This window comes from Pyxicephalus adspersus, chromosome Z (genome assembly GCF_032062135.1).
Source record: "Pyxicephalus adspersus chromosome Z, UCB_Pads_2.0, whole genome shotgun sequence".
In the NCBI taxonomy this organism is placed as follows: Eukaryota; Metazoa; Chordata; class Amphibia; order Anura; family Pyxicephalidae; genus Pyxicephalus; species Pyxicephalus adspersus.
Window position 1 is genome coordinate 80,488,666 of NC_092871.1, and position 12,709 is coordinate 80,501,374.

Sequence of the window (12,709 nt, forward strand, 5' to 3'; positions counted from 1 at the left end):
GAGAAGGTGGACTGCAAGTAGCAGCAGATGAGATTTTACTTATTTTTTTTAGATTTATATCAAATATGTATATATTGATCATATTCAACTACAGTGTAGAGTAATCCTCCCGTCAATATGGGTGCTGCTGTGGAAAAGCCATCAGAATAATCATGCTCCTAGTGCTGGTTTTGCCCACTTCCATCAATTTGTACCATCAGCTGATATATACAGCAGTAATATTCAGCGGTTTGCAGGTGAAAAAGTACTACTGCTTTATTTCTAACCAGCCCCTGCAAAAATTCATATACTTCTGGGTGTGTGGCCCCATCACTCGCCTGCTTAATTATCCTGTATTGATGTACAAGCCGTTGGAAAAAACCACAGTGAGTGACGAGGCAGTCAACCTTATCAGATCTCATCAAACTGAAGAATTCTTGCAGTAGCTGGATGAAATTGAAGCAGAATTTTTTTTAAAAAACAGGCCACTTGAAAGGTAAGTAGTTGGCATCTTCTGTTTGCAGGTATTTAATTTCTTCAACTGCAACTGTGCTACCAGATTTTTAATAAAATAAATTACTTCACCTTTTTTGATACTTGCTTTTTAGTGCTGATGATACCCTGTAAAGTCTTTATTATTATTAATAATAATAACCAGTATTTATATGGGGCAGGATATTACACAGCGCTGTACAATAAATAGGGGTTGAAAATGACAGACAGATACAGACAGTGACACAGGAGGAGGAGAGGACTCTGCCCCGAAGAGCTTACAATCTAAGAGAAGGGGGAAGTATCACACAATAGGTGGGGGGATATGGAGTGGTGGGAAGTAATGAGGGTTTAGGAGACAGAAAAAAGACAGGTGGGTGAGTTTGAAAAGACGGATTTTGAGAGCTCTTTTAAATGAACATAAAGGAGAAAGTAGGAGAAAGGCGAGCTGAGACTTTGCAGCTATTTCTACATGAACTCAAGGGATAACTCCATGCTTTTTCTCAATTTTCTGAAAGTGACAACAGTACATCGTACTTGTGTAAAGTCATCCATTTGTTGTCACCATGAAAAGTCGGTGTGCTAGGGAGGAAACACAGGAGCAAGGACAGAATGTTTCAAGGAGAAGTGGAATAACCTGAGGAAGGACCCTGGTTAACTGAATACAAATCTAGTGAACGCAATAGATTTAAAAAGACTTACACTGACATTTGAAATGATATTACCATGTAAAACATGTATTCAAATGGAGGAATTGGGTTTAATACATGATGGTCTGTTGCACGACTCTGTCCCTTTTTTTTGTACATTATGTCCACAGTTAATGCTAAGAATGAAGCCCTGAGCACCGGCAGAGTCATCTTTTCTGATGTGGGTGTAGTAAGAAGATTGCATCCCTTATATAACAACAAGGCCAGAATATGGTCAGGCTGCTGAGGTTAAGAAGATGATAGCTGTATTCAAGGCTAGATTAGAAAGGATCATGTGTAATCCCCACTATGCTCACGTGGCAACAATAACCCCTTACAATTTAATGTAGTCATTCACTTGTACATTTTAATCCATGCTTAACTAATATATATATATATATATATATATATATATATATATATATATATATATATATATATATATATATATATTTATTTATTGGGAGATCGCTTGTAGCATTGGGGGGTGTTTCAAACAGGAAACAGGGCCAGCAGGTTATCCGTGCAACAAGGGTTTTTATTCACTAATAATATTTACACACAAAAACAGGCAAAATAAAACAAACAGCAAAAAAAAAGTCTGGCCACTTGGCCTCTAACTCACTGTTAGATTCCTTTATTAACAATCCAGCCCAACCCAGTGCTGTGCAGGACTAACCACTAACAAGGCCCTAACCATACAGTCTTTCCAACAAAGTTTGTATCTTTATTCACAGTTCACTTTGGCCCTCCTCCCAGCTCAGCAGCCAAGACAGAGCCCCACGAATAGGCAGGCTGGGAGTTTATATCCCCAGCCGAATTTGCAGGATGGGTTTCAGGTGAGAATGTTACACCTGATCTTATCCAGACCTCTTTAGCTCCCCCACCTGGCCAAGAAGCTTATGGTCATTCAGCCTGGTACTTCAACCCCACCTTCAGGTCAAAAGGAAAACTGTCTGACTAAACAGAAAAATACTCTGTATAACGTGTATCTGGAAAAACCTTGTGATTTCTTCCTCTTCATATCTTTACAGAAAATGGCTTTGCTTTGGCTAGGTGGGAAAGACTTAGCAGCATTGCTATACAGACTCATGTTTTACCTATACCCCTCCTTACACTATCCATATTCACTATTTAAATGGATTAGGTAACTTCTCCTTAGGCTTCTAAAGCATCACAAATCATGATCTGATTTCCTCTGGCTTACAATCTAAAACTATCTGATCTGCAGATTAGGGTCAACTGCACCCAAATGTATTATTTCAGTTTGGTATGGTCATTGAACAACAAGCTGACCTCCCTTGTCAATTAGAAACTTCCATTTTAAGAAATCTTTTTTGAGTTCTACTCATATGCTATTGTTATTACAAATACAGTACACCCAAAATGTTGAATCAAATGACTGCATGATCAGGATGAAAGATTTCGGCACCTTGGTTGCAGGCTTGCAGAGGTGGCAGGATACAAACAATTGCATAGAAATCCTACCACTGAAATGGTTGTGGAATTTGACATTTAAATTGTGGATGAGCTTAGTGCTGGAATAGGAACTTCTCCACTACTTTAGGTTGTGTTAGTGAAGAACACATGAAGAACACATTTCTAATAGCTTTGTGTTGTACCGCCTTCTACAGGAGGATTTAATTGTGGCAAACAAAAAAATTGCCAAGCCTCAGATTTTGTAGCAAGCAGCACAAAGAGCTTTTTCATAACACCGAGCGGTGGGTTCAATGTCCCTCAATGGGTTCAAATAAAAGAATTTTACAGTAGGAAAAAATCTAATTTTTTGAGGAGTCTATCCTGAGGGACACCGAAAATCTTGTACCTTTGGGACATCCAAAAACAGCCAGAGGAGTGGGCAACACAGCAATTAAATATTAACAGGTCCAACAACACAAAGGAGAACAAGGGATTGCCTACAGCTCAACAGATGTCTGAAGGATCTAATACGTAAAGCTGGCATTGGGAAAAGTCACTATATCCACCTGAAGTGTGAGCTCCAAGACCTGAGGGCAACAGAACAAAATGAGATCAGGTATGTTTAATGAAGACCCAAAACAATGTACCTTGAAAGCAGGGGAGAAGCCAGTCCTTGGACTATAGGGGTAAAATAAAAAAGGTCTACCTGAATCACCCAGAAGATGAGGCATGAAGCCAAAAAACAGAAGAATGGCAGACTCAATGAAGCCAGGGAGAAAGAAAAATATCCCAAACCAAAGAAATCTGGGTCTTAGAGTTACTGGGACTAAAACAGGACCAATAATTAGGTTCCTACCATAATTCAACTGACAAATCAAACACACACCACACAGAAGTGGTAACTACCAGAAAATATTTGTGGTAAAACAGAGAAAAAATTCCGGGAGAAGGTATCAATATAAGTTTCTGAAAGAACCAATTTTGATCCCAAGGAGTCTGGACAAATTAAGGTACATGTAAGGTTATCTGTAGAGGGTTTCATCCAAGGAATAAGAGGACAACTATATGTAAAACTACCAACAAGGGCAGAATCCAACTTGGTAGCACTAAGGACAAATCTAGTACAACTTATCTGTCCCTGCAAGAAAAAAACAACCCTAAAGCAGATTCCATGGCAGATCTTGTAGGCATAGCTCTTTCATCCTTGAGCTGCAAAGAAGAATGAATTTTGAGGGAATACTTGAAATAACTTTCAGGTCTCAGGGATCCCTGGCTATAATTCCTATATCCACAGATCACAGTATATTAGTGTGGTGGTCAGTGCTAAGAATTATTCTTACATTGCTGGCTTTTGGGAAGAATGTCACCCTTACAGATAGCCAAAAAGATAATTGGTGTCACCTAAACTGAGAGGCACAAATTGCTCATTGCTTAAGGAACCCCTAGCAGCTTCAGGCAGAACCCTGGTTGAAAAACAATGCTCCACAGAGTAATTACTAGAAGCCTACTCAATCTGGTGATCCACAACAAAGAGACAGACAAAAGTAAAGCAATAAGGGAAGAAAAAGGTCTAGGTCTGGGCATACAGATCCTACAGAGCCATTACATAGTTACATAGTAGGTCAAGTTGAAAAAAGACATAAGTCCATCAAGTTCAGCCACTAGGGAAATAAACATATCCCAGATATAAAACCCTATCCACATAGTTGGTCCAGAGGAAGGCCAAAAAATTCTGGTACAATTTGCTTCAAAAAAATTCCCTCCTGTTTCCATGAGGCTATTGGATGTTCCCAAGATCAACAGTCTCTGTTATCTTTACTGTAAAGCCTTAACCTCCCAACCGTTAAGCCCGACCTTGGTACGGGCTAAAAAAAAGTTGCAATTTTCATTAACCCCGAACTTTTCTCCCTATATTAAAATCCTCACTTACCTGGTCCCGCTGATCATCCCGCCTGCCGGCGGAGAAAAAAAAGCCGGCCGGCTTCTCCCTGCGTGCGCGATGACGTCGGCGCGTGTGCGGGAAATTCAAATTGAAACTCATTCAAACATTTTGTATTGGATTGAATACAAACTCCTGTATCCAATCCAATACAAAATAATACAAAATAAATACAAAGTATGTAATTGGTAAATTCAAACTCTAATTTTGTATTGGATTGGATACAGGAGTTTGTATTCAATCCAATACATAATGAGAGTTTGAACTTTGTTCTCATTTTGTATTGGATTGAATACAAAGTCCTGTATCCAATCCAATACAAAATAATAGAAAATATATTTATGTGGTTTTGTCTATAGGTATGTGACGGACACTAGGGAGGTGTTTTAGAAAAATATATTACTATACAGTATACCGAATTATCGCATTTTCAGTATTTTTCATTTATTTATGTATTCTTGTTTAAGCTGATTTTTGTGTTTTTCCTTTAATTTTATTAAAAGTATTTTTTTTTTTTTTTTTACATGATTGTGTGTTTCAAACATTTTTTATATTCATTATATCTACTAGAACCCTATTCGGACATATTTCTGTAAGTTACAGGTCTACAATTTAAAAAAAAAAATTCATGAAAAACAGTGCTTTTGGTACAGAAATCTAGACATCAGTGTAACGCCCAGGTGGTTAATTCCCAGTTATATTCTGTGCTTCTAGAAACCATCCAGCTTTTTCTTAAAGCAATCTATAGTAGTTGCTGAAACTACTTCCTGAGGGAGCCGATTCCACATTTTCCCAGACCTTACAGTGAAGAATCCTTTCCTTATCCGGAGATTAAACTTCTTTTCCTCAAGACTCAAAAAGAGTGTCTTCTTGTTCTTTGTAATGATCTCAAAGTGAATAATGGGGAAGAGAGTTCTCTATATGGACCGTTTATATATTTATACAGGGTGATCATATCCCCCCCTTCTCATACGTCTCTTCTCAAGGGAGAATAGATTCAGTTCCGCTAATTTCTCCTCATAGCTGATCTCCTCCATTCCTTTTATTAGTTTAGTTGCCCTTCTCTGCACTCCCTCCATTTCCACAATGTCCTTTTTGTGAATTGGTGCCCAAAACTGGACTGCATATTCCAGATGTGGTCTGACCAATGCTTTGTACAGGGGCAGGATTATGTCTCCAGAGGATCCATCCAAAACATCTGGCAGAGGGTTCCAACACCTGGAACAACCCATTTCAGTAATGATGCACCAGGATGTGCGGGAGTCCACACATAGTATCCTCCAAACATAATGCTGGGCCTGGTATACTCTATGCCAAAAAGACTGACTGTAACTAGCTAAAGGAAAAAAATTGTGCAAGAAAAAATAGTTAAATCTCTTGCACCGCAGGGCTGACAAAAAGACACTAGCAATTAAATGTGACATGCTAGAAGAAGGCGTATAACAATGTTTTTTCCATTTTTTCTGTAGATGGCAGTAGAACCCCAATGTACAAGACTCCCTGTGTCCTTAAATAGATAAGAAAAAACATAGAAGGACTGATGATAAATAAAACATCACAAGTTATATTTACCAAAAGGTAAATAATGAATATGACAACATAATCTTTAAATTGTGCTATTATTATTTTAGCCCTGGGATCTCATTGCTGAAAATAATTTATATTAGCAATGGGTGAATGTGTTAAATAATTTTATCTACTGTGTGCTGCTACCAGTCAAATTTGGGATTATATTTTAACCCTGTACATTTTCACTAGTTTAAAGTGGACCTATTATCCCATTTTAAAGTTATGTTTTTCCAAAGAAGAAAGGGGAAAACTGCAACCTCCTGGGTTACTTGGGTCGTGTATCCCAGGAGGCTGTGGGCCGCTCCTTATACGCATGCCTTGAGATTGGGCACTGCGTCATCAGAGGGATTCTCTCCAAAGAAGCATGTGCAGTGGGATCAGCACTTGCTTTCTCTACATTTGGAGGAAGAAATGTCAAACACATGCCTACGCAGTGCAAGATTTGGTGACATGGGGAAGAACAAGGGAGAACGAAGATGGCGGTGTTGGACAGAATGGCGAGTACTGTAAAGATGAGAGAAACGGTGAGCATGGTGGCTCAGTGGTTAGCACTCTGGCCTTTGCAGTGCTGAGTCCCAGGTTCAAATCTCAGCCAGGACTCTATCTGCATGGAGTTTGCAGGTTCTTTCCGTGTTTGTGTGGGTTTCATCCGGTTACTCCGGTTTTCTCACACATTGTAAAAACATGCAGTTAGGTTAATTGGATTCCCCCCAAAATGGTCCTTAGACTGTAAAAAAGACATATCACTATGGTAGGGACATTAGATTGTGAGCTCCTTTGGGGGACAGCTAGTGACATGACTATGGACTTTGTACAGCACTGCCTAATATGTTGGCGCTATATAAATACTGTGTAGTAATACAAATTTTTTTAATAAAAATTCTATTTAACTATATCAGAGAAAAAATGCACACTTTACATCTGAATGAAAAGCATTCGCTAGGGGAAACAGATGGGAGTGTAGTTTGTACAATTATGTAAACTGTGTGTACCCTCACCTCCTTCTCTCTGCACCAGATAGTTCAGATTCACTATATTCAGGATGGTTTCCAGGTCCTTGTCATTGAAGCCTTTAGCCCTCATGTCTCTGGCAGTGTCGGGGTAAATCACTTGATCACGGAGGGTCCCCACGGACATATAAGGCCTGACAAAGCAAGAAAATAGTGGCATTCATCTTAATCCATAGGTAAATGAGCCATTTTTTTAATAAAAAAACAACTAAATGAGCAAATGCTTACAATTTTAAACAAATCAAATCAATGAACTTTCTTTTGTGGAAATTCTCCAAGCAATCAGATGATTTATATCAACAGGCAAGGGGATAAAAAGAGATAAATCTCGAAGTGACAATTACTTTGCTACAGCACTTTGTAATAACCCCTTTCATTTTTTATAAAATACTTGTTTTCACCTTTTTTATCACTTTTTGTATCTCTGCCCAGATAATCTTTCCCAGCCTGTTTTAGCCACTTCTGGTCTCCATGTATGTGCTCCAGCGATGGCTGCACAGCATTGCTCTGAACAGCTTTCTGAAAGTGGCAATGGTGGGCCATGCCTGCCCATTGTGTACTGTCGGTCTGACAGGAAGCACTAATGAGTTACAGTCATAGCACAAATTAGAAGTTCCTTCATGGCAGGATCATCAGGTATTATTGTAAAAAAAAGTGCCCTTTTAGAAAAAAGTTATCAAATTACATTAGCAACATATAGCTCTTCCTAAAGGGCTGATTCACACCATGGTGTTCCCTTGCGGTGCAATAACACGTATTTATGTCATGCATTACTGTGTTCTGTATTAAAGCAGGCTATTTGTTGTAAATAGATGAATATTAAAATGTAAATGTCTTCACAGAGCAATGTAACACAACACAAAGCACGGACCAGTGGTGCGTGGTGGTGCATTGCCCTCTAATGTACAATGCAATCATACTCTGCAGACAAGGCAGGCCCTTTGCAATGAATTGTAAAAATGAACCTTAAACAGAATATTGCTGTATGTGTTTGCACCACATGCATTGGTGCAATGAAGTCACATTCATTTTGAATAACAACCCCATGCAACAATGGATAGGCATTGCAGCATTGTCAAAAGTGCTACATGTACTGTTCTTGCTGCCTCAAAATGCACATGAATCTGTGGCATGCATGCAAGCAAATGCAGCACAATAGTGTCTTTAATACAGTTTAAGGTCAATTTTTGGGGGGAAGCTAATTAACCTAACTACATGTTTTTTGGAATGTAGGAGGAAACCGGAGTACCTGGAGGAAACCCACGCAAACACGGGAGAATAGTGTCCTGGCTGAGATTCAAACCTGGGACCCAGCGCTGCAAAGGCCAGAGTGCTAACCACTGTCACCGTGCATTTATTTTATATATGACTGTACTGACCCCTAATAAATGTACAGCACTGCGTAATATGTTGGTGCTTTTTAAATACAGTTTAATATTAAAAAATAATAATAGTGATCATCCGCATGATGATCCTAAGACTTTTCTTTAACAGCACTAAAAACACTTTACCTAAAATTATCTAGGCAATAAAAACACATTTAAAAGATCTCTGTCATTAAAACAGTATGTACCAGTAACTACCCTATTAGTTAAAATATTCATCATATGAATTCCTTTTACTGCTTTCACATGCCTTCATTTGTCTTTCCCATCATAAACTGCACACATATTGTAGTGCAATCTACTGGCAAAATCAGGTAGTGCATTAGCCACAGCTAAATGCTTAGGGTGCAACAAAAATGTGCAAAATGTAATAACCTCTGACAAACTATCATTTCCCCCATCATCCATTTATGACTTTGCTTTTAAGCACATACCACTTTTTAAAAGCCAATTTGTGTGGTTTGCCTTAACCCAAATACCCTCTGACATCTTGGTATCTAGTTCAACAATCCCATAATCATGTATAAATATTATTTTTTAAATGATCATTTATACTGTAAACATTCAGAACCTCCTGGAAAAATTTGGCTAAGCCTCCGGGGGTATTTATTAATATCTATCTGCTATAGAGCACATCCAAACAAATCCATGGATCCATCCCCTAGCTGGGAGCATGGCTTCACTAAATGGCTGAAGTCCCAGTGTGCAAACAAGAGCTATTACTGGGTTTACTACTGTAACAGCTAGAATAAGTTATCATATAGTGAAGCTTTAAGGTTTTCATGTCATACTTTGACAGTTTCTGGTAAAACAAATAACAGACTTAGGCTGTATTCACACCACGTGCCTAGATACACAACACATTTATGTACATTTTAGGCCTAAATTTGTTCTAGAGTAGATTTTAAGATATAAAACAGGGACCAATATTCAGTTATTACTAAACATTTTGAATGAAGAATATTAAGGAATATAGGAAATAGATAAATAGGAAAATATTTTACCTTTGTGGTATGTAAAACATATGCTGGGGAGGGGGCTTGTAAAGCACACCGCTGTATGCTGGCCATAGACCTCCCAAGATCCGGAAAAGGGAGCTTTTCCCGCAGCCATTGGGCCCTGTGATAAGCAGGTGCATCCCCTCCTCTACCTGGAACAGAATGAATACGACACAATGAAAGACAGATATAAATGGCTTTACCAGTACTGATTTACCAAGTTATATATTATAGGTATGCTTTATTCAGAGTTAAAATACTAAACCCCTTTTGGAATTAATTTTGTTTTTGCTGTATTGCATTACATTCATGCCTTCTGTATTGATGGACTTCAAGGGGACATGCAGCTTGAGACATCCGGAATTCATTGAAGGTAGCTCAGATGTGCATTTGATTGACTTTAGAAATTGTATAGGATTTTGCATAGAAAATGGAAGCTGGGCTAACGGAAATAAAAGCCTTTAATATTCATCCTATGCTGTTAACCTAGGGTTCTAGTTCTTCCTCTATTTGAAGAGCCTGAGATTCCATAATCATGGTGCTTCAATGAAACCACAAAGTCATTCTCCAGCACCATGCACTTTGCCCATTGCCACTTCCACCCTCCTCTTTTGACATAAAGGTTCAGGTTATGGCCCTAAGTCTACCACCGTTGCCACAGACCTCATCACTGCTCCACACCTTACAATGTTCCTGGCCCTGCTGTAGCCTCTCTTCTCATCTTTTAATCACCCCCCTCAGTTTTTAGATACGCCAAGGTGTCAACTGTACCTACTGTTCATAGCAACCCCTGTGCAGTCTGCCCAGCACCACTCCCAGCCCCTGAACAGGACAAGTAACATCCCCAAGCCAATACAGGACGACTGCAGTGGAATTTCCCACCCTTCAGGCCCAAAAACCAGAACCTGGGTGGCTAACAATGGTGCAGTCATTGGTTTGTGGCAGCTTTCTGCAGATAAAAGTTCACCTGTGGAGTAAATCCTCAGGTACATTTTACCTTTACATATGTCAATAGAGTCATCAGAAGAGCGACTATGCAAAAAAGCTAATTTTTGCTGAGCACAATTTGCATAAGCATATGCACAACCCCCACAAGTTTGCTTTAAAACACTGGAACAGTGCAGACACATAAGACGTATGCATTTTCCAACTTATTTTGCTTTACATTCACCTTGAAAATCAAGAGATAGGGGTCACCACAAAGGTTCAGTGGCACAAAAGCAACAAAAAAAGAGGTAGGTTTTGCCACCACAGCTATGTCAACCAAGGTGGTCAGATGTCATTTGAAGTCTTCTCTGTCAAACTCCACATCTCATGCACTTTTTCAGACCTTATGGTGAATATCAGTATCATAGCAGAACCTTATACTTAGAAAGAATGTAAAATAATAACTGGAGATCTTTAAAAAAAATATCCTGCAATGGGAGATCAGTCACAAAGCAGCACCCCTGTGTAAGAAGGCTGTGACAGAAAGAGGCTCTGGAACTAAAATACAGTTCATAACACAGAGAATGTTTGCTTCCACAACCTTGACAATGTCCCAAATAATAAATGTTACTTGACCTGTGTAGTCCAGTCTGAACTTTTGCCTATAAAAACAACCATACATTGGTATACAAAGAGGTGTGTAAAGCTGGACCAAGGTCACAGTTGTCGTACCAGGGACAGATCTACGCGACACTATTTTAGACTATTGCCAACACAACCTGGTCTTTGGACATTTGACTTCGGCCTCCCTCCTATCGCTGATGATAACAAGTCCAGCAGTTATCAAACATAAACTATTTCTATGGCAGATAATACTATAAATACAGAGTCCAGGTGATAATTGAATGCGGTTTCCCAGTTTATGAATCAAAAGCAACAAGCTGTGCCGCTAACTAAGTCAATTAAATGAGAATGGAAGGCCTGATTAGCAGGGAGTAATCTGTTTATCTAGATTTCAAGAATAGTTATCAGAATGAAAGGTTTAGGTGACAAGGATATTGGATCAGTTCATGGCACTAACAATATTAAATGGAGGAAAGGGGAAAGTGGGCGTTATTTTGGGTCATGGCTGGTAGTTTGAAACCTTGGGAGACGGAAGGGAAGCTTTCCAGTACTTACCCTAATGTTAAGGCTTGCCACGACCACATCTCCTGTTGGGGTGACAATAGGGATATTTTCACAGATGATTCCATTCTCCACATCCACCACTTGCCCTGGTAATTTAAAGCACAGAATTACCATTGATCAGTAAATAATGCTCACAAATCTGAATGTTTTCCTAAATTGCAGTATCAAAAATGGCAGAGTTAGAGTGGACTTTTAAAAATTTGCAAGTATATTCCTGACATGTCACAAAATACAGTAAGAGTATCAATATTTTAAAAAAATACCACACTTTACCATTACAAAACATCCAGTGACATTACATCCAGTGAAATGACTGCCTAAGCTAAGGTGATGTCATTCGTATGCTGCAGGCTAGAGGAAGCTGTTTCTGAGTCTCCTCTCCTATAATGATCAGGCTGCAAATTTGCAACTTATTAAAGTGGAACTTATCAGGTATCAAAATCCCCAAACTACCCAAGCTGTACTGTACACACTGTAGACTAAAAAAAACTTGCCAGTGGATCTTCCCCCTGTATGCTGGAATCAGTGGTTGCCCTTATTAACCTCCGATGTTTTAAAGCTGGTGCCACCTGGAAGCCTCACTGCACACAAGGCTATGTCACATTTACACAAGTAAACCAAGTGACCCCACCACCACTGTTATTGTCCTGGTAGCGCAGGAATGTTGCAATGGGGAATCCCAAATAACCAGGACAGAGGGGGGTGCACTGGATAATTGCATTAGCCAAAGCCCCTAGAACACACCATACCTGAATTACTACATACAGCTGCACCAGCACTGATAAGACAGGGTATGGGGGCTAAATTATTTCTGTACAAGATAAGATTAGATTAAAAAAAATCTTTGTTGTTTGTCTGCAAGTCACATGCAGTACTTGCCAGAAAAAGGCAAATATGCACAAATGGTGCACTTCAAGTGACAAGACAAAGGGACACAGCAGGGGCTGATTTTAGGCAGATAAATAACACAGAATAGAGCTCTAAAGCTACGTACACACTTCCAATTATTATCGTTTGTAAACGAACCACGAACGATCCTGCACGATATCTGCGAACGATCGTATAGCACCGATCCTGTACATACAGATAACGACACGATCGTTCAAAGATATTG

At 39.2% G+C, this 12,709-nt stretch overlaps 1 protein-coding gene across 1 annotated transcript in view; it reads right to left on the reverse strand.

Annotated features, from left to right (window-relative positions):
• The window catches only part of ABCD1 (ATP binding cassette subfamily D member 1), a 59,610-nt gene that overhangs the window by 20,703 nt on the left and 26,198 nt on the right, over window positions 1–12,709 (reverse strand). The window contains exons 5-7 of the mRNA XM_072430885.1: window positions 11,587–11,681; window positions 9,487–9,632; window positions 7,086–7,231 (exon numbers count right to left, since the gene is read on the reverse strand). Coding sequence (XP_072286986.1) covers window positions 7,086–7,231; window positions 9,487–9,632; window positions 11,587–11,681 — 387 coding nt within the window. The remainder of the gene's footprint in view (window positions 1–7,085; window positions 7,232–9,486; window positions 9,633–11,586; window positions 11,682–12,709) is intronic.